Raw genomic sequence first — 21,916 nt, forward strand, 5'->3', positions numbered from 1 at the left:
TTTACGTTTACATATATGTAAATGTTTACACGCTTTAATACTCGAGGAGCGTTTTGTCTTATGCAGATTCACTGGAGTACCCCTGAAATTTTAGGATTATTCTCAGAAATGTATAAATCTGTTCGAAACATAAGTGTAGATATCTGGGTGCAGATTTTCAATTTTTTTTGTAGAATAGGTCCCAAAATATTTTCTTTATGCATGCTCTGTATAAATCTGAAGTTTGATAACAATGTGGTTCTTCCCGTTCTTTCCATCATGGGTTCTTTAGTGTGACATAACACTTTTTATCAATAAAAGATTGCAAGATTATACTTTTTTTTTGTTTACAGATTCCAGAATTTGTTAGATATGAATAACACACCTCAATTTCTGTTTTGCTGTGGAATCCGCTGGCTGGCTGTTCGTCTTGATCTTATTAGCATAATTATGGTTGGTACAACATCTCTCTGCATTGTACTGATGCATGGTATTATACCACCAGCTTATGCAGGACTGGCAATTTCATACGCTGTTCAGGTAAATCATGCAAAGCCTCTTCACACGTATTATTTGTGGATTTTACCATGAGTGTAATTGACATAGAGAACTGTTCACACTGCATATAAAGTCAATGCACTACCACATAGCATGCACTTTTCAAAGAAACGTGCATACAGTACAATCATAATGGCAAATGAGTATGGCTGTGTTGCATTTTAGGGTTATTGAACTCAGAGATGATATGCAGTGCCCTTTCATCGTAAGGTGCCTTGGGGGTGGAGGGGGTATTTTATTTCTTATGTTAAAGTAGCTTACCCGTTGCGCGTTGCTGCGATCTCAGAAGAAAGGAAATTTAAGGAAACATGTTATTATAACATTCAATTTACATTGTGTAATTTTTATTGAAACGTATTCATTTTAATATGGAAAACATTTTAAAGTGTTGTTTTAATTCTGTTTATTTATTCGAGTGCTTGTGGATACACTGTATTTTTTGTTTTTCCCTCTGGTGCGTACACAAATAAATCAGAAGGTTTTCCGACGCTTGAGCTGGCCACATACTGTTGTCCAAGTGAGAAGCACGGATTCTCCAAATCTAGTCCACACACTTGCAGCGATTGTCCAGGTGCTTTGTTGATGGTCATTGCAAAAGCGAGGCGCACTGGAAACTGTAAACGTTCAGTATTGGAAAAATTCTGGGGGACCGGGGGGACGATATTTATAAAATGTTCATTTTTTTTTTTGCCAGAAACCTTCGCGGAGTGTACTCAACAACTTTCAACTTTTTTTTTTTTTTTTACATTTAAAAATAAATAAATTCGCCATAAACCTTCGCGGGAGTGTACTCAACAACTTCCCAAAGTTTCATGGCGATCAGATGAATGGTGTAGTAATGCATAAAGGACAAACAGACAGACCTACATTCGTTTTTATAAACAGCAAAATGACCACCACAGCGGACCAAGCAGTGAGCACCTCAAGCTTCAGTAGTCCCACACAGTGTTTAGAGTTCTGTGCTGTTTAACCTCCAGGACCTGCTGTGTTTCAGTCCCACTGGATTTGCAGATACCAACTTGAAGAAACGTGGAGGCAGCACCAGTTAGGAAGTGAATTGCAGAAGCATCTAGTTGTATCAAAATTTCTTTTATTGTTCTTTTTTCAGAAGTGCACAAAACAGTCAACGCGTTTCGCTCCCACCCCGGGAGCTTTGTTATGGCTGAAAACAAAGTGAAACATATATATATATAAATATAAACATAAAAATACACAGTATAGACAACATGAACACTACATACATAACTAAATCATGGTTAAAACCGTTTTGTAGAAAACGCAAAACGAAATGGCACTAGACAATAAATGGCACAGTCACATACAATTCAAGAATAAATACACAAAATGGACTTAAACAACAATAATATACATGAATAAGAGATTTCATTTAATTTTCTGGAGGGAGTAACCCTAAGATTCCCCCTAATCCTGATAGATGGAATGGTGGGGGTCAAGGTAAGTAAAATCACAAGTGTGAGAAGAACAGGCAAGGGAGGAAAGAAGAGGGGCATTATAAAGAAAAAGTGATCAAGATTATGTTTTAAATATATCAATATTATGTTATTCATCCAAAAAAGCACAGGCGAAATATTAAACCCGGAAAAAATAAGAGGAAATCAAAACCTAAGTACTGCCTGAGAGTAAACTAATTCTTATATAGGAGGTAAGTAAAAAAAAATTATAAAAACATAAAAATAAAAATAAAATGAATAAGAGCCAAATCTCACAAGAGTAAAATGAAGATTTGGATGGCATATTCCAGAGACTACAAACAGTGCGGCGTCGGGTTCAACTTCAGATATCAGAATATTAGCTATAACATAATGACAACAATAAGGGAGATATGAGTATCAATGGAATTTTGTATATGACAAGGAGTATTTTTATTATTCTTTCTTTTTATATAGGTTGGTGCTTTGACCCTGATTATATCAGTCTACATATCAGTATAGAACATCTGGTTACATACCGCATCAACTACTATTCGATTTCCTCTGGTGAGGATGTCTTGCCTCGTTTCTCCTATGACTAATGGGGGTGTTTTCTTCTTGCCTCTTTTCGCCACTTTTGTGCAACTGTTAATTATATCTGATTTGTCGTTATGTTACTGAAAATTCTTGGGGGTACTCATTTTCACATTGGGTTATGTCTATCCTTTCCATGTCCTTGAAGTTTAGCTTAAATGTCGTGCCAACATTTCAATATGATCAGGATTATAAATATCATATTTGCCTTAAAAAGGTTTTCTCCTTGTCATATACAAATTTTCCATTGATACTCATATCTCCCTTATTGTTGGCCTTATGTTATAGCTGATATTCTGATATCTGAAGTTGAACCCGATGCCGCACTGTTTGTAGTCTCTGGAATATTCCATCCAAATCTTCATTTTACTCTGGTGAGATTTGGCTCTTATTCATTTTATTTTTATTTTTTTATAATTTTTCTTTTTTTTACTTACCTCCTATATAAGAATTAGTTTACTCTCAGGCAGTATTTAGGTTTTGATTTCCTCTTATTTTTTCCGGGTTTAATATTTCGCCTGTGCTTTTTTGGATGAATAACATGATATTGATATATTTAAAACATAACATTGTCAGCTTTTCATGGTAAATAGTTCAGAAGAAAGAGCTAAATAACTATAATTAGTTATTTCAGTGGCTAGTGGATTTCAGTCCTGCTTTCATATTCTGTTCTTTCCTTTGTTTTTCTGCTCTACAGTGATTTTATCAAATATGTTAAGTTATTGTGAGGAGACAAGATCTTTGCAGGTTTCACCTCCACCTTTTGCCCCGTTTGTGAAAACTGGGCTCTTGGGTAATGACTGAAATGCCCTGAGCCCTGCTAATCAGGACTTGGGGCATGTGCTCTGACCCTTAAAAAGGTACATGGTTGATTGGCTTTTACCCAATTTGCATAGCTTAACTTACTTAAAAGTCCCCACTACATGATACTAGGGTTTCTCAGGGCCGTTAAATGGGAGGGCCTCTCTCAGGGACAGCAGCACCATTTGTGCCACCCTAAGTAGGATATGGTAAAACATGGCTCCCAGTCTGCCACTGCAGTCTGAAAGTGCAGTTTTAAACTGCTAACTTGACTTATCCATTTTAAGCTATGGCAAATCCAAACTCCCTTTCTAATGTGGGTAAGTCAGCCCTGCATTAGACCTATTGAGTCCTAAGGCAGGGTGCAGCACATAGGAACGTTGTACATGTGTTTATTGTGTTCTAGCAGCATAAACCCACAATTATCATTTTTACTGAGAGAGAAATTGGTAGCGCCATTGGCAAGTACAGGGTTACACACTGACAACTCAGCTGTGCTAAATTCTGAATGGGACTAAGAACGTTTTACTTCATAGTATCAAACAACTCATTATGTTAAGCTCAACTTGATACCAAGTTGACATTAATGTAACTTTTTGCCATATGCAACTTTTATAAAGTTGCCACTCTGTTGCCCAGTATTCCAGTGGCGATTTGCTGAGGCAGGCCACAAGAGAGCCTTCTGCCCTCTAGGGGAGGTTTTTAAATGACTGGCAGGGGCGGTAACAATAGAGGCCTGCCTCTGGAGAAGGCGTTACCTCCTCCTGGCAGGAAACTACACAGATTTATCAACCAAAGTAACTCTAAATACCTGCATTCCACTCTGACAAAGTTTTTTCTTGAAAAAGTTTCTAAGTGTCAAATTTGTTGAGTTGGCCAATGCTTGTTCACAGTTATGTAAAACATATTGATTTGTTGGTTCATGTATAATCCATATCTGCTGAATCCTGTAGTAGATTTTTTTCATGTTGGTGTCCTTAATTTCATAAACATATACTGTATTTTTATAAATTGACGATGGATTTCTTGAGTGTTGAGTTTCTTTCTTCTTCAATTGTTTAGGTGCTGCTTAAATGCTTTACGCTTGTTCCTTTGTCTAAGTCTGACTGCTCAGAGCTACAGCTACCCACAGTTGAGCTAAGGTTGAACAAATAAGGTCTGATTCGTCCCAAAGGTGTTGGTAGTGTATTACTCAGTGAGGTCACACAACCAAACCATATAATACACCCCATTTCCTTACATTGGTGTCCTGCGGTGGGATCCAGAACTTGTGTTTAGGAGTTCCATATAGTTGTTGAGGTTGGAATCACTAAGAATCTGCCAAAGTATTCTTTGTGTTTCCCAACCAGTCGTCAAATTCCCTTGTTTTTCGAGACACTGTTTCAAAGAGTTGCAGAACTATTGTGAAAACGTTTTCAACAAGTTTCCAAAGTTTGAAAAACAATGTCAAAAAGTTTCTTGAAAGCTGGGAAGTCAATTTTAAGCCAAGGAACATGGAGCTTGAAATGGCCAGTTTGGCCCCCCTCAAAAAGAATGAGCTGAGGAAGTTGTGTAGAGAGAGATAACGGTCAACATGGTAAATAAGGCAAGGAAGAATGACATGGCGACGGCCCCCAAGGGTTGGGAGGAAGGCCACAGAGATCCACCAGCAATGGAAAAGGAGATACCCCAGGTCGTAGGGAAGAAGGGTAGGAGGAGCGAAAGATGTCCTCAACCCCAACACCAGGCCAAGGGTGTCCTCTAGATCAAGCAGTGTGAGGAGCATCAGCATGCGTTCCCTTCAAGAAGAAGTGACAACCCTGGAACAGGAGTATTGAGCCCTGGCCCTGGAAGCAAGGAAGCTGGACCTTGAGGAAATAAGAGCCAGACTGGTCATGGGGCCCAGAGACATTGGTGACAGCAACTAGAGGACTGAGGTATTTAACAGGTGCCTGAGAGGTAAGACTGACCAAAGGGATTTCCCTAGCTATGTCCCAGGTGATGACAGACAATTGGCTAACATCCTACAGGGGAGGTCTATGATGAGGAAGGTGGGTACACTGGGGGATCATCTGAGAGTCAATGACAGTAGTTGGTAGGGACAGACTGCTTACACTTGAGGACGAGGTAGCAGAATGAATCCTACTAGCACAGAAAGGCAACAATTACAGAACTCTTTGGACTCACTCCTGAAGTTCATCTCCACATTGCACCCCATGTGAGATTGCACTGGTGGGGGCGTGGCCAAGCAGGCTGCGATGGTGGACATGCACTGCTGAGGCTCCACGGCGGGGGGACATTCCCTCCGCTTTACAGCATCAGTCCCAGCCACAAATAAAATATTCTGCAATTGGAACCCATGGGGCATCCAACGGCGTTGTGCCACCACTGAAGCGGAACGGGTCCTAGGGTAAAACGGAGCCGTCACAACACCCGATGCGCGCCGACAATATGGTGGGCGCCGGCACCTCTGCCTGACATCCAGGGTCAGGACATACTGAGAAAGAGGCGTGACCCGCGACTCCACTTACGAGCCAGGGGCTACCACGCTGCGAAGAACTGAGACGGCTTCCACACCCGACGGCAGCACTCGGAGGGTGAGACACTGCCGCAAGCCCCTGAATGACGAGCGGACCCCTGGAACCCCCGCCACATCGACCACAACGGGCGGTGACGGACAGGCACACCGGATCACACACGGCCTGTCTGGGACGTGAGGGGGACCCGCGCTGAGAGGTGGCAGCTCAGCGCCACATCTCTGACCTCTTATTCGGTGCTGCATGGCGCCCGGCGAGTGTGACAGCTGAGCCCCCCTGGGACGAGAGTGCAGAGCTGGGTGGAAGTGGACACCCTGACAACGGTGAGTGGTGGAGGGACTCCCCCCCGGGCTGCCTAATACCGAGGGGGGTGCGCGGCACCCCCCCCCACCACCGGGACCCACTCGGACAATTGCCTGGCCCTAAGATGGCGGCTTAGCGTGCTGCTTGGCGCCCAGACCGGAGCTTCACCAACCGTCCAGCAAACCCGCCACCAGTCCCCCGAGCCTTGGGGGAGTTACACCGGTCTGGAGCCAACGGACCGTGCACCCACTCACCAGCAGAGGCATTGAGCAGGGAGGAAGGAGAGAGATATAGCACCCAAATCGGCTCTACCCCACAGTGTGACGCTCCTGGTGCACACCGCCGAGTGCGAACAAGGAGAGGGAGCCCCCCTGGATCTAAGAGCTGGAGCACGAGCCTCGCCCGGCGGTTCAGATAGGGGACGGTGATTGTCCAGAACGCTCACCAAAGGCGCAAGAAACCTTGGGTAGAACTCGCCTGGACTCAGAAGTGTAGCACATGGCTCCTACACATAGTAGACGCAAGATGGGGAAAACCAGGAGCACGCAGTCCACCATGGTGCCAGAGACAGCACCAGAAAATATGCTGCACCATAAGGGAACACCGTCGACCGCGGCCCCTCCGGACCAGTCTGTATCGGACAAGCTGGACCGCGTCCTGGCCGCAATTGAACAATCCAGAGTGTCTATGGAAAAAAGGCTGGGCACTCTCGCGACGGACGTCAGCCTCGTCAAAGACGACCACCGGAAATTGGCGGATAAGGTCGGCGAAGGGGGGAAGATCATAGCGGACCTACAACTGATGGTGAAAGACCATCAAAAGATGATCGGTGATGTCCTGACATGCCTGTCCACAATGGAGGAGCGCATGGTCGATTTGGAGGGACGTTCAAGGCGCTGTAATATACGAGTCCTGGGCCTTGCGGAGGGTGTTGAGGGACAAGACCATATGCCATATGGAGGCATGGGTGAAATCTTTTACCCCAGAAGCCGACCGGTCTGCGTTCTTTTCCATCGAGTGCGCCCACCAAGTTCCAGCGCGCCGGCCCCAGCCAGGAGCGCCACCTCGCCCAATGCTAGCCAAATTCCTGCATTTCTAAGACCGAGACGCAGTGCTCAGAGCCAGGAGACGATCTGGTCCCCTCCGGGTTGAAGACAAACAGGTGATGGTCTTCCCAGACTATGCCCAGGAAGTGCAGCAACAGAGATCGCTCTTTTTGGAGGTAAAACGACGACTCAGGGCAAATGGCATTCAATACTCCCTGCTATTCCCCGCCAGACTTCGAATTTTTTACAAGGAATCTACCTTATTTTTTACGTGTGTGGAGGAGGCAAGTAATTGGGCAGACTTGCACTGTCCGCAACTTCCAAGGGCCGGACCTGAACTTGAGCAGAGACGCAGGGCGCCACGCCCCAAGAAGCGCAGCCAAAACATACGGCGAAATGACGGGACCAGCAGGGCGCAAAGCCCCACATACTGCTCTCCGGATTTGGAACAAATAATGCAAGGACGCCGGGAAGTCCTACGAACAGTTTCGAAGCTGCAGGTCTCGCCACGCTCGGGCGACATGGATGGGGCCCCCGGCTATTCTCCTCCGCGGGGGAGGACGACAACGAAGAAGCATCGTCCAAAGGTGACTCGGTCGCTCTGCCACGAGTTACACCCCAGACTGCAGATCTCATAAGCTAAGGAACGTGCAGCGTGACAAGAGGGGGTATGCCTTAACAGTAATGCTCCCTATCTATAGCAGTGCATATACGCACGGGGGCCCTTTTCAAAGGTAGGCCGAGGTTCCCTCCTACACAATTGTAGTTCACCCAGGGCACACCCATCGCATTGCTCCACACCTCTAAGGGACCAAATGACACACACTAATCCTACACAGACCCGTCCAAGGAGGTCCTCGCATGCAGGTACCACCACCTCATGGTTGCTAATTGTTAGTTGACGCTGTCTCCCCCCCGGAGGGCTAGTTTGGATGTACCGCTCTTGGCGATAGGTCCCCTGTATTGGGAGAGTTTCCCCACCCCAGTTCTTAGTTCACCTACCCCGTACCCCATGACCTCTTGTTACCTCCCAAATGTAGGGCAGGGACGTAAACCCACCACCTTGCACAGCCTTGCGCGACACACCCAATCAGCCAGGGATGGGAGGCCCCATTCAAGCGGAGACCGTGCGCTATCTTGATACAACATTGCACCTATAATGTCACTCACAGACGTAAAGTTTTTAACCCTGAATGTGCGGGGATGCATACAGCCAGAAAACGCTATGCGATCAATGCGTACATTAAACGGCAACAGGCGCAGATCATATCCCTTCAGGAAACGCATCTCACGGGGGAGGAACTGGGTAAACTCCAGAAGAAATGGCGTGGCATCTCTTGCGGCACCACATACTCCGCCTTTGCAAAAGGTGCGCTAATCTGGGTTCAGCCCTGAGTTCCCTTCCGTGAGCTGAGCAGAAGGGTTGACCCCGAGGGCCGCTATGCCCTGCTGTAAGGGTTATTAGACGGGCAGCCCATCCTTATAGGCAGCATCTAAGCCCCGAATATAAATCAAACAACATTCTGGGGAACTCTGACGAGCACCTTAGCGGGATTCACACAGTCCCCGTGGATATTGGAAAGGGATTACAATTGCTCCTTAGACCTGGCATTAGATAGGTCCCACCCCCCCACCAAACACTCCCCAGCCCACGCTCACACAGCCGCATTCCGTGCCTATGCGGCCCACTTGTCCCTCACAGACTTATGGCGACATGTCCCCCGACCACCAAAAGATATTCCTTCCACTCGATACCACACAATTTACGAATCCGCTTAGACCGCTTTTTATGTACACGATCTCTCCTGCAGCGCATTGGACACTCGGATTACTTGGGCAGAGTGGTTTCGGACCACAACGCGCATATAATATCCCTTGCATGGCGCCCACCCCTACCGCCGATCCCTACATGGCGTCTCCCCAAAGACTGCCTTCTGGACCCGGTGTTCAAAAATGAGCAAACCAACTCCATCCAATACTACTTTGCAGAAAACAGGGACACTGCGGCAACTAGGTCCCTAGAATGGGATGCTTTTAAAGTAGTCTTAAGGGGCGCCTGCATCCGACAAATTACAGGAGTGAAATAGACCTTAGAGAGGGCAGTGCACACAGCAGAACAACTAGTGGCGCAGGTATCTAAGGCGGCTGACAGCGGGAGGTCCCCCCCATGCAACTAGCGGAGGCTAAAATAAAGTACGAGGAGGCTTGTGCCGATTTACGGCGCTATAATTTTCACACCTACACTGCTAGAGCCCACAATGAAGGGGACCTTGCCGGCACCCTGCTAGCATGGCTCATCTGCCAGGACATGCACACATATCCGGTCACGGGCATTCGCAGCACCACAGGGGAGATTGTCTACGCGCAAGCAGACATTTTAGCGGCCTTTCATGATTATTGTGTCATGCTGTACCGGGATCCAACCCCAGACAGGGAGGACCACATCCAACAAATACTGCCCACGGACACTATAGCCCAACTCACAGATGAGGAACGCATATCGCTTGATGTCCCGGTAACAGTGGCAGAGATCAAACTCGCCATTCGCCGTTTGGCTAAAAACAAGGCACTGGGCAATGACGGTTTCCCAGTGGAGCTTTACGCCACATTCTCCCAGCAGCTAGCCCCCCAACTTGACACGGTCTTCCGAGAGGCATTAGAGGTGGGCCTACTCCCCCAATCAATGCGAGCATCCACTCTAGTGACGTTCCCCAAACCCGATCGGGACCCTTTGCTCCGCACCTCCTACCGGCCAATCACCCTGCTGACCACGGACTACAAAATTATAGGGCGAATACTAGCAGATAGACTCGCTGAAATCCTTCCCCGGCTGATCCACCTGGATCAGAGTGGTTTCGTCCCTGGGAGGAATACCTCCCAGAATCTGCGCTGACTATTCCAGGTCCAGGACGGGGTACAGGATAGGTTCCCACGAGCAGTGTGCCTAGTGCTGGACCTCGAGAAGGCGTTCGACACCCTGGCGTGGCAATATCTTTTCAGGGTACTACAGAGGGTGGGCGTGGGACCCCACTTTATCACCTATACACGGCTACTATATACTGATATCACTACCAGTGTACGGATAGGTCGCTCAGTTTCCTCTCCCATACAGATTAAGCGCAGGACCCTCCAGGGATGCCCCCTACCCCCTGTCATTGTTGCCATTGCTATGGAACCGTTAGCAGCACGGCTACGAGAAGTGGGCCAATACTTGGGTATCCCATTGGGGGAGCGCATGCACTGCGTCTCCCTTTACGCGGATGACCTTCTCATTTATGTCAGGGACTTTGCTGCGGACCGTACCACTATCTGGAACACGCTCTTAGATTTCGAGAGGGCTGCGGGATTACGAGTGAACTAGGAGAAATCCTCTCTCTACCCCCTGCACCCGAACAACCCACTCACGGAAATTAGTCTGGGGAAGGCCATGAGCCCCGAGACATCTTGCAGGGCAATCAATACTGAGCCCTCCGGGGCCTTAAGTGCCAAATCAGCTTCTGGAGGTCTCTGCCCCTGGCTCCCATCGGGAGGGTAGCCTTGTCAAAAATGATCATGGTGCCCAGGCTCCACTACTACTTTGCAAATATCCCGGTATCCCTCCGTGACCCCTCTTTCAAGAGTTGAATTCATTGCTAATCTCCCTGGTCTGGGGCGGGCCGTAGCAGAGTCGGCCTGTCGTCCCAGCAGCTGCCTCGCGATAGGGGAGGGCTGGGTGCCCCGTCATTTGGAGCCTATTTTTTGGCGGCGCAGCTGCAGTGGCACTCACGCTGCACCGTGCAGCGTAACCTGGGAGAAACTGAGACCCAAGATGGACAGCTGACGGTCCCGGAGCTGAATACTGCTCCCGGGCACAAGGCCCAACCCCACTCATCCGCAGTTGGTTCAGGTGGCCAGATCCAGTATAATGCGGATTCCCCGCATGTCCAAGGGGACGCTGGTATATTCCCCATTGCTGCCTCTGGCGGGACTCCCAAAAGGGTATGAGTTCCATACAGCGAGAACTTCAGGTCTGGACCGATTTCCAGCTCACTGAAACTGAGGACCTGTTTATCGATGGTCAACTGGCCTCGTTCGCGGAACTGACCGAGGAGAGAGGGCTACCGGCCGGCCAATTCCTGCTGCATTGGCAGCTGGTGGCGGACTGTAGGCGAACATGGGATATCCGGGGCGGGGAACCTGCGACCCACTCGGTATTGCCCACACTACTTCATATGGGAGCGGGCAGACACCATGTCACATGGCTATACAAATCTATCATAGAACTCACACAGGCATCAATATCGAATTTGCGGCTCCGCTGGGAAGAGGATATAGGGCGTAACCTTTATGTCAGGGAATGGCTGAAGGCCCTAGAACATCACAAAAAAGTGTCCCGCTAACGATTCAAAAATGTTCAGTTCAACATATTGCATCGCGCTTACCTCACACCGGCACGGCTGAAACGCTTTTACCCGACATCACATTTTGAATGCCCCCGATGTAATACACCAAATGCCCCATTCATTCACATGTTTTGGACATGCCCCGGACTACAAACCCTCTGGGCGACGGTACACGCTGCTATGCGAACAGTCACCGGCCTCACAGATCTTCACACATGGGAGGCTTGTGCCCTAGGCATCTTTAAATGTAACAAACAAAAGAAGGTGGAGACCAAATTTGTGCTGCTGGCCATATTGTTAGCGAAACGCAGCATAGCAAAGCACTGGAGTTAGACTGGGGGACCCCCAATAGCAGCTTGGTGGGGGGTGGTAAAGAAATGGGCCACAGCCACGAAAGATCTTATCCGCCATGAGGAAGCCCGCGGCATCCGTAGGCGCCCTATTTCCTTAGAATGGGCGACACTCCTCCACACTTTTCAACAAGCACACACAGCAGGTACGGACCCAGCGCAGGGCCGGCGGGCGACACCAGGCTCACGTGGCTCCTCCCCAGGCTGTGCGCGCCCCCCCACCCCCCGCCCCACCAACCCCCCCGGGCCACCTTCTTGGATACGTGGCAAAGCTCTGCATGGAGCACTGTGTCTGACATCAGTGGAATGACACGGACCACCACCACTCTGGCTCCTCTTACTTTACCACCCCAAGCCCTCCCACCCCTGACCCCAAATCTCCCTGGTTTTGAGGCCCTTAGTTTAAGTTAGAACCTGGATTACCATTTCATGATACATGTTACGAGGGACATGGGACTGGAGATTGTTGCACGAACCTGAGAACTGCGGTCCTCACACCACTGACCGTATCTTTAATGCCTCCTGACATCTCTGGTGGAAGATGCAAAGAGGCTCCCCCTCTATCAATTACGGAGCCACTTCCTCGATGAGAGCCTCCACGGCCGTTGGTCTTGATACCGGAACCCACTTAATGTAGCATATAACAGATGAGAATGCTTTCTGTATGACATGCCTGAAATTTAAAATCCAATAAAAAGGTTTAAAAAAGAAAAAAATGTGTGATTGCACTGGTGTAATGACTGAATTATCCTTAGCCCTGCGAATCAGGGCTCAGTGCATGTGTTCCTACCCTTAAAAAGGTACATATTTGATTGGCTTATACCCAATTGGCTTAGTGTAACTTACTTGAAAGTCCCCAGTATATGATACCAGGTGTTCTTAGGGCAGCCCCTCAGGGCCTGCAGCACCTTTTGTGCCACCCTCAGAGGGATGAGGTAAAACATGGCTCCCAGTCTGCCACTGCAGACTGAAAGCGCAGTTTTAAACTGCTAACTTGATTTTGCCATTTTAATCAATGGCAAATCCAAACAACCTTTAGAATGTGGGTAAGTCACCCCATCATTAGGCCTATTGAGTCTTAAGGCAGGGTGCAGCACATTAGTAAAATAAAATGTGTTTAACATGTTCTAGCAGTAAAAATACAATATAGTCATTTTCACTGAGAGAGAAAGAGAGAGAGAGAGAGAGAGATTAGTAGCCGCATTGGCAAATACAGAGTTATACAAAGACAACTCGGCTCTGCTAACTTTTGAATTAGACTAGCAAAGTCGGCACTTTAAGGTATCAAACAGCTCATCACATTATGTCTGAATTGATGCCCAAGTCAAAATTTATGTAAGTTGTTGCGTCATGCAACTTTTAAAAAGTTGTCACTCTATTGCCTAGTCTTTCAGTAATCATCTGCCACTGATGGACATGAAACAGCCTTCTGCCCTCCCGGGGAGACATGTTAATGACTCCCGGGAGCGGTTACAACAGAAGCCTGCGACTGAAGGAGGTGTTACCTCCTCCTGGCATGAAGCCATATTGGGTGTTAGCCTAAAAGGCAAGCTTCAAAGGGGAAGTTGCCTTTGAAGAGCAACTAGAAAGCACTTGTGGGCTTGGTTGCCCTATTCTGTTGGTAGACTGGCTGATAGCAGGGACAGAGAGGGGGCACCAGTTGCCAAGCCATTTGTTTCCTTGGGTTTATAGCCCACATGTAGCCACACCCCAGGGGTGTGGGCTACTAAGCTCTCGGAACCAAGAGAGGGATTTTGCCATCTTGAGAGTGGGCAGAATAAAGCACTCTGTGATAGCTAGATGGTACACTTCAGAAGAAGTGGTCTTCAGGCATGAGGGCCCCTGGTAGTCCATTGGCTAGTGACCGGGATCTCCCCTTAAGACACTTTCTGGGCATAAAAGAGGCACCCCTGGCTCCCAGACCTCAGATCTTGCTTGAATGAAAGAAGAGGCCTGAAGAAGGGCTGATCCGCTGACCTTGGTACCAGCTAAGAAGAGTCTGTACTGAAGTTAGACTGCACCTGCTGCTCCTTGGGCGAGCGGAGGAAAGGACTGTACCTGTTGTATCCTGCTCATGGAGAAAACATACCTCAATTCCAGTGTGAAGCAGAGACTCCAAGAGTCAGTTTGCTGACTGACTGTTTGCAGCACAGGCCACAAAAGCTGAAGAAGCCTGCTAGAGCGAGGTAGTAGCCCAGATTGCCAGTTTGCTGCTCCTTGCCGCCGTGCAACTCAAGAGACCAGGAACTGATGCTCTGAAGTTGAACCAGAGTCTGCTGGATCTGCAGGAGTCACATGAGAGCAGCATGGTCGCCCAGAAGGAAAGGTATTACCAAAAGAAGGAAACTGCTGTGCCGGGCGACTGTCAGTCCAGTGGTGACTGGACGTCTGCTAATCAGGAAAAGACATCATGGGACATTGACCCCTGAAGACTGAATCACTCTACCAGGACCAAGGAGTAGCCTAGCAAGATGTCCCATTAACTGCACAGCATCTTCAGCATCCTGTATCCCTTCCATCGGGACAGCTCCATAGAAGTCAATGGCAAGGAGCCACGCCCTCCTTGACCTTTCCTTGCTGGGGATATGGAAGACAATATATCATCAGGAGGAGTGGCTTGCTCGGCTGATACCTCCGCATGAATCTCAATTTCCTGATGTGCCCCTACTTCTGGAGGAACAAGCATTGTGAGCAGTTGTGCCTCTCCATGCGCCTCTACTTGCGCCTCTACTTGCGCCTCTCCATGCGCCTCTCCTTGCGCCTCTCCTTGTTGCACCTGTGGTTGTCGTTGCGGCTGTGGTTGAACACTCGTCAGATGAGTTACACCCTGCGTTGATTGGATGCTACTTTGCGATGAGTCAACGCCAACATCACTGGTTGATGGTGAAAGAGCAATTAAAGTGGCTGCCTCTGCGGCACTTGGGCCTAACTTGGCGTGGTGGCACTGAGGCGGAGGTGCTGCTCCCAGCTTGGTCCCCGACGGACACTGCTGCTGCAGGCGTAGTTTTTTTTCCCCAAAAAAGTGTCTGCACACCAGTCTCCTTGGTAAGTGGCGCCACTTGCTTCTTCTGCTCCTTCTTTCTGGCAGTGGCACTGGTAACTTTCTTGGTAGAGGAGCTACGGCCACCTTTCTTTGGGCAGTTGCAAGAGGATTACTTCCTGGCACTACAAAAAGTGATGATGATAAGGATGATTCCTGGTGCTCAGTCTTTGTGCACCTAAAAGCAAAGGAAGCCAGAGGAGCAACAGTTAAATAAATGTTGCATATGTCATGCTTCAATTAATATTTGCAACTAGGCATTTATTATTATTAACACAACACACTCAAAAACGGAAAGACCCAAAATAAAAATTGCAATTTTAATCCAAAATGGATGTTTAAATGTATAGAAGAGAGACCCCACAGAAAGACTTGGCCCATGCACCACTGACTACCCCTGGGCATAATGGATGAAAGCAGGCAGGCTGGGTGCATGCCTCTGGCACAAAGCACACAGCCTGGCTTCAAAATGGCCCCTAGACCCCCACCCACATGGCCAGGCCCTGGACCAGGCCTCAAAATGGCCCCCACCCACATGGCCAGGCCCTGGACCAGGCCCCAACAACACCCAAAAAAATCGAAATACACACAAAAATCACCCCAATCCAATGCCATCCATGCCCTAAATGATGTTTAAATCCAAGAGACTCCACAGAAAGGCTTGGCCCATGCACCACTGACTACCCCTGGGCATAATGGATGAAAGCAAGGCAGACTGGGTGCAGGCCTATGGCACAAAGCACACTGCCTGGCTTCAAAATGGCCCCTAGACCCCACCCACATGGCCAGGTCCTGGACCAGGCATCAAAATGGCCCCCACCCACATGGCCAGGTCCTGGACCAGGCTCCAACAACATCCCAAAAATCGAAATACACACAAAAATCGCCCCAATCCAATGCCATCCATGCCCTAAATGATGTTTAAATTCAAGAGACCCCACAGAAAGACTTGGCCCATGCACCACTGACTACCCCTGGGCATAATGGATGAAAGCAAGGCAGACTAGGTGCAGGCCTCTGGCACAAAGCACACTGCCTGGCTTCAAAATGGCCCCTAGACCCCCACCCACTTTGCCAGGCCCTGGGCCAGGCCTCAAAATGGCCCCCACCCACATGGCCAGGCCCTGGACCCGGCCGCAACAACACCCAAAAATTCGAAATACACACAAAAATCACCCCAATCCAATGCCATCCATGCCCTAAATGATGTTTAAATTCAAGAGACCCCACAGAAAGACTTGACCCATGCACCACTGACTACCCCTGGGCCTACTGGCAAGTGTGGCTTTAACACGCACCCCAAAATTACAAAAAAACTTCCACATAGATATAACAGTGAGCTATTCAATTCCATGCCATCCATGCCGTAAATGATATTTAAGCTCAACAAAACTCACAGAAACAGTTGTATCATGCACCCATGACTAACCCTGGGCCTACTGGATACTGTGGGCTACGGATGTATGACGTTAGCACGCATACTATTACCACGCATACCTTTAAAACGCGGTATTTACAACGAATACCGTTACAACGCATAGCGCTTTGAGGTGCTGGATAGTGGTAAGTATAATTTTATATTCCAACTCCAGTCCCCGTGGACACTAGGGAAGGTGTTGGATATAAAATTAAACTTATTCCCTATCCTAGAGCGCCCCCCAGCGCAATGCGTTGTAATGGTATGCGTGGTAATGCCTGCGTTGTAATGGTAGTGCGTGGTAAAAAATGCGTGCTAAACGTTGTATACCGTGGGCTACCCACAATATATTTTTTTTAAAGTTGTGAAAAAGTTTATAAATTGTAGTTGCAGCAACTGCAATGCTCCAAACAAACAGCACCAACTTACTTGTAAAATCTCAACTCCAAAAGTGATCCAAACAACAAGTCCTCAAATACAAATATCCAGCAGCAGCCACAAAGAGTTATCCTTCCAGCTCCAGATCCAAATGAAAAGTGACCAGGACATGGACAAACTGTGAAACAAATAAGGTTTTGGATCCTACATCTACCCAGCCCGGATCTCAACAACAGGGTAAACAGAACAAAGTGGCTGGATAGGAAAAATTCATATCGTGAGTAATAGCGACGCAGTCAATATGTACTACGTAGCCACAGTCATAAGTACCAAAGCAAATTTATTTTCTTTTTATATGGTTTTTCAAAATTTCAAAAACACAAGGGCAAACCAAGGACTGTCACAACAGTGATTTCATGGGTACAATATCTACACATATACAAAAGTACAAATATACAATATTTACAATATGAATGAAGCAAAACAAATGAAAGCAAAAAAGCAGAAATGACACACCAAAGACAATGAATAAATACAATATTCACAAATTAATTGCAAATTAGGAAGTGCAAAATGTAACAATGATGCATGTGGGCCTATGTGATTTCGGGAAAGCGAGATGTTCAAATCTCACGCCAGATGTCAGCTGCGTGACGCATCTACGTATTCGCTATGGTTTACTCTTGCGAAACGTGATCGCGGCCCTTATGACGTATTCGCGTTCTGAAAGTCTCACATTGCAAGATGGCGGGACTCTATGACATACTCGCGGTCGAATAGTCTTGCGCGATCACGCCATGACGTACTCGCAGTCGAAAAGTCTTGCGCGATCACGCAACAAGATCCAAAATGGCGCAGCGCATGCAAACCGGGAGGAAAACAACTCGCCGAACTCAGAATCACGGTAAGTCAAAGCCACGCACTTGAGATTGTATTTTTGAAGCGCGACCAAGCAAAAAACTTTTTTTTTGCGAATTCTTTGACAATTTTGCACGATTCGCGAACCGCAAAATTGCCAAAAATTTGCAAATTCCTCGAGCGGAACGGATTTTCAGCCCATGCTTACTAATTCTCACAAAATAAACACAGAGGAAAAAAGAAAACTACATTAAACCTCAAGGATATGATGTCACCAGAACCCCTCAGTGACAATATTGGCCCTTATTACCTGTTACAAGTTATATATGCTCTTTAATATGCATAGCGTGGCCTGCCCTCTTTCTTATGCATAGCGTGAGCTGCTCTCATACTAGATGTAACACAATTCATTTGATGACTTTTCATTTTGAGTGTGCATTCAGAATCCTCTAGTTTGTGTAACTTATCGACCTTCGCAATAAAAGAATGGAGCCTCTGATTGCTTTCTTCAAATTATGTTTCTGGTTTTAGGAGCATTAAAGTTTTGGTCAAGCTTTACAAAAGTCTAACTATTTGGATGCAAGACATTAATTTACAGTAGGGGTTCATGTAAGCTCCTCTCCTTTCTGCAAGATGTGCTTATATGTGGGAGGAGAGTACACTGTTAATTCCATCCACCATAGTGATCATGTAGTCCACTATCTTCCGTATTTAGAACCCTGGTGGAAATTAGAGAATGTTACACTACTGTCCAACTCAAGTTCAGGCCGAATGAGGGGGCATATTATCAAGCAAAGGCAATAAAATTATCGCCGCTTTATCGGCAGGAAACTGCGGCTAAAGCGGCGATAATGGGCTTGAAATATGCCCTTGTGAATCCCCATAGTGAAACCAACCGAAGCTTGGGTCTGTTTATTGCCTGGCCTAGACCACTCTAGTTAGATAAACAAACAACATGGCCAGGTCAATGAATTCAATCAATTAGTTAGTGCCACACCTAGCCAATAATCCTAAGTGGACAAAGTTTTCATTCCGATTATTTTCTGGTGTTAACCTGGGCTGCTATGGGAATTCACAAGGGCATATTATTAAGCCCATTATCGCCGCTTTAGCGGCAGTTTGCTGCCGATAAAGCAGAGATAATTTTATCGCCTTTGCTTGATAATATGCCCCGAGGAGCTTAGCTCTTGATTCCAGAAGCATTTGGCCAAGTTACATGTGTTTCTGTTCAAGTATTTGGCAAACTATAAATAAGAAATATGTTTTCCTTTCAGCTCACAGGACTTTTTCAGTTTACAGTTCGTTTAGCATCAGAGTCAGAGGCCAGGTTCACCTCTGTAGAAAGGATACATCATTACATCAACGTAAGTCTCTCAATAATATTCGATTTCAATGTTCTTGCCTATGCAGTCAAGTATTTCTAGTACAATAAAAATGTTTTCTGGGCGTGATAAAGTAATAGATTCATAGATGTGTTTAACGTTTATACATGTTAACTTTGTTCTTTTTTTCGTGATCCTTGGGTTTGAACTTTGTTTTCAGGTTACCGTAATTCTAATCCGATGGCTCCCATTTCTTTGCTTAGTTTCGGTACCTCTTCTAAGTACACATACTTGTTAAGAAGCACCTGTAGGGTTATGTACAATTACATGTGATATTATTTTTTTTTCAATCTGACCTTTTTGGAACAATATGGCCATCGCATTTAGACTACATTCGGTTTTTGTTTTTCCTTCTATTTATTTTGTAAAATATGATTTCAGTAAAAAAATTAAAAAAGACCTTTGCACTAGCTTACTAAAACCAGACGTGGGGTGCTCCGCTCTGCTCCTTCCCTGAAAGTTTCGGGGTGATTTGTGAAGCGGGGGCCGAGAAAAAAGAGGGGTCCCAAAATGTGTTTTCCCCAATGCCATTTTCCATAGGGTACCTTAGACAGGGCTACAGCCCGAACTGCTGAACGGAATTACACCAAATTTGGCAAAAAGGTAGAGTTTGGTTCGTAGTTTGTGCTTTTTGTTAAATGGTGTAAATCCGTTCAGTAGTTCCTGAGACAATCAAAAGTAAATTCATAGATATGTCTATAGCCGAAGTACGGTACGCATACCTTCCAGAGCAGGAGCTTTATGCGAATTGGCTGTCAACACTCCAAACAGGAAGTGTTAGCAGCCATCTTGTACCTTGATAGAACCGAGGCACAAGAAAACAGAAAAATTAACGTGAAAAACGCAAAAAAGGGGCAGGGTAGAAATTCCCTGACCACCTAGGCCTGCTCAGGGGGTCCGACAAAGACCCTCAAGGCCCAAAAAATTATTATTTTTTTTTTTAAATCGCAGGGTACACATAGGGTTCTGCCGATACCCCAGGGGGGGGCCACATCCCGGGAACAATTGACTCTTTGTAAAGAGGGGCCCCCCCACCCCCGGGGCTTATTTTAGTGGGGGGCTGTGAGGCCCCGAAGACCCCAACCCCGGGGCTTCTTTTATTTGAAATATTGGGGGGCCCGGAGGGGCCCCCAGCCCCGGGGACCGCCACCTCCCGGGGCTTCTTTTACAAAAAAAAACCTATGTGGGGGGGGCTCACGGCCCCCCCGCTGCCCCGGGGATTGCCACCCCCCGGGGCTTCTTTTTAAAAACAAAAAAAATCTGTGTGGGGGGGCTCAAGCCCCCAACATGCCCCAGGGACCACCACCCCCAGGGCTTTTAACTGTTGGGCCCCCCCTCCTGGAGCCCTTGCTGTCCCAGGGGACCGCCACCCCCCAGAGCCGCTCCTGCAGTGTCCCGGGGTGCCTACCCCCGGGACACTGCTGTTTGCTATGGTAGGGCGGGAGCCGCAATAGCAAACTGCTTTGGTTTTTTAAAGAGAGACCAGGAAACCTGCTCTCTCTTTCAAAAATCAAAGCGGATTGCTTTTCTGCATGGGGAGCAGCATGTTAGCTGCTCCTGAAGCAGAAAAGCAATGCCGGCTTCCACAGGATGCGGGGAGCCGGCAGGGACCATGGGGGGGCTTAGGGACCCCCCACAGCCCCCAACGAGGAGGGCCATGCCCCGGGGGATGGGGTCCCCGGGGCCAGAAGTGACCCGGGCGGTGGGCCACGTGGCCCCCTTCCCAAAAATAAAAAATGGCCGGCTTCGGGGATGGGGTCCACTGGGCCAAAAGTGGCCACAGGAAGGGGACAAAGCAGCCCCTCTCCTAAGTAAATGCTTTTTTTTAAAAAAGGCCCATGCCCCGGGGGATGGGGTCCCCGGGGCAGAGTATTGCCTTGGGAGGGGGCCTCCTTCCCGATTCTTTTAAAATTAATTAAAAATTGGGGGCAGGCCCTGGGGGGCGGGGTCCCCAGGCCGCAAAAAAAAAGGAAAAAAAGGAGGGCTACACAGCCCCTCTTCTTAAAAGTTAATTTGAAAAAAAAAGATCGGGAGGATGCCACGCCACCTCCCTGCACCTTTCTGCAAACTCGCCACCTGGTGTGTTTGCAGAGGGGGAACTAATTCCCCTTGCATACTGGGGGTCCCTGGGAGCCAACTAGCCCACAAGGAACCTCCAGTATGCGCCAGGGGGCTGCCTTGTAGAGAGATAATTGGCCCCCAAGGACCCCCAGTATGCAAGGGGAATTGGTCCCCCCTCTGCAAATGCACCAGGGGGCTGCGTTGCAGAGAGGTGTAATGAGGCCATGCCCCTTTTTACACCTCTCTGCAACGCAGTCCCCTGGCGCATACTGGAGGTTCCTGGTGGGCTAGTTGGCCCCCAGGGACCCTAGTATGCAAGGGGACCTAATCCCCCAACACAGAACACTCTACGGGGTGCGTTTGCACAGTGGTGAAGGTAGGGGGCGGGGCTTGAGGTGATATGTGTGCAAACATGCCCTGTGGCGCATTGTAAGTTGGGGAATTAATTCCTCTTCAATCCAGAGGTCCCCTAAGGGCCAACTAGTCCAACAGGTACCTCCAGTAAGCGCCACGGAGCTGCGTTGCAGAGTGTCGTAAAAAGGGGGCGAGCCCTCTGAACACCTCTCTGCAACGCAGCTCCCTGGCGCATACTGGAGGTACCTGGTGGGCTAGTTGGCTCACAGGGGACTTCAGGATTGAAGAGGAATTAATTCCCCAACCTAAAACGCGCCACAGAGCGTGTTTGCTAACGTCACCTCAGACCCCGCCCCCTTCCTTCACTATTGAGGAAAATATTCCTCTAAAATCAGCCGAACTACGAATTCCGATTTACTCACCTGTTATCAGGAGAGACCTCAGTGCTGCATCTTTCAGCTCACTAC

At 47.9% G+C, this 21,916-nt stretch overlaps 1 protein-coding gene across 1 annotated transcript in view; it reads left to right on the forward strand.

Annotated features, from left to right (window-relative positions):
• LOC147697160 (ATP-binding cassette sub-family C member 5-like) overlaps positions 1-21,916 on the forward strand; it is a 2,119,944-nt gene that overhangs the window by 1,834,623 nt on the left and 263,405 nt on the right. Inside the window, exons 24-25 of the mRNA XM_086934231.1 lie at positions 333-519; positions 18,927-19,016. Of these exons, the coding sequence (XP_086790357.1) occupies positions 333-519; positions 18,927-19,016 (277 nt within the window). The remainder of the gene's footprint in view (positions 1-332; positions 520-18,926; positions 19,017-21,916) is intronic.

Source organism: Lissotriton vulgaris, chromosome 8, assembly GCF_964263255.1.
Source record: "Lissotriton vulgaris chromosome 8, aLisVul1.2, whole genome shotgun sequence".
Classification (NCBI taxonomy): Eukaryota; Metazoa; Chordata; class Amphibia; order Caudata; family Salamandridae; genus Lissotriton; species Lissotriton vulgaris.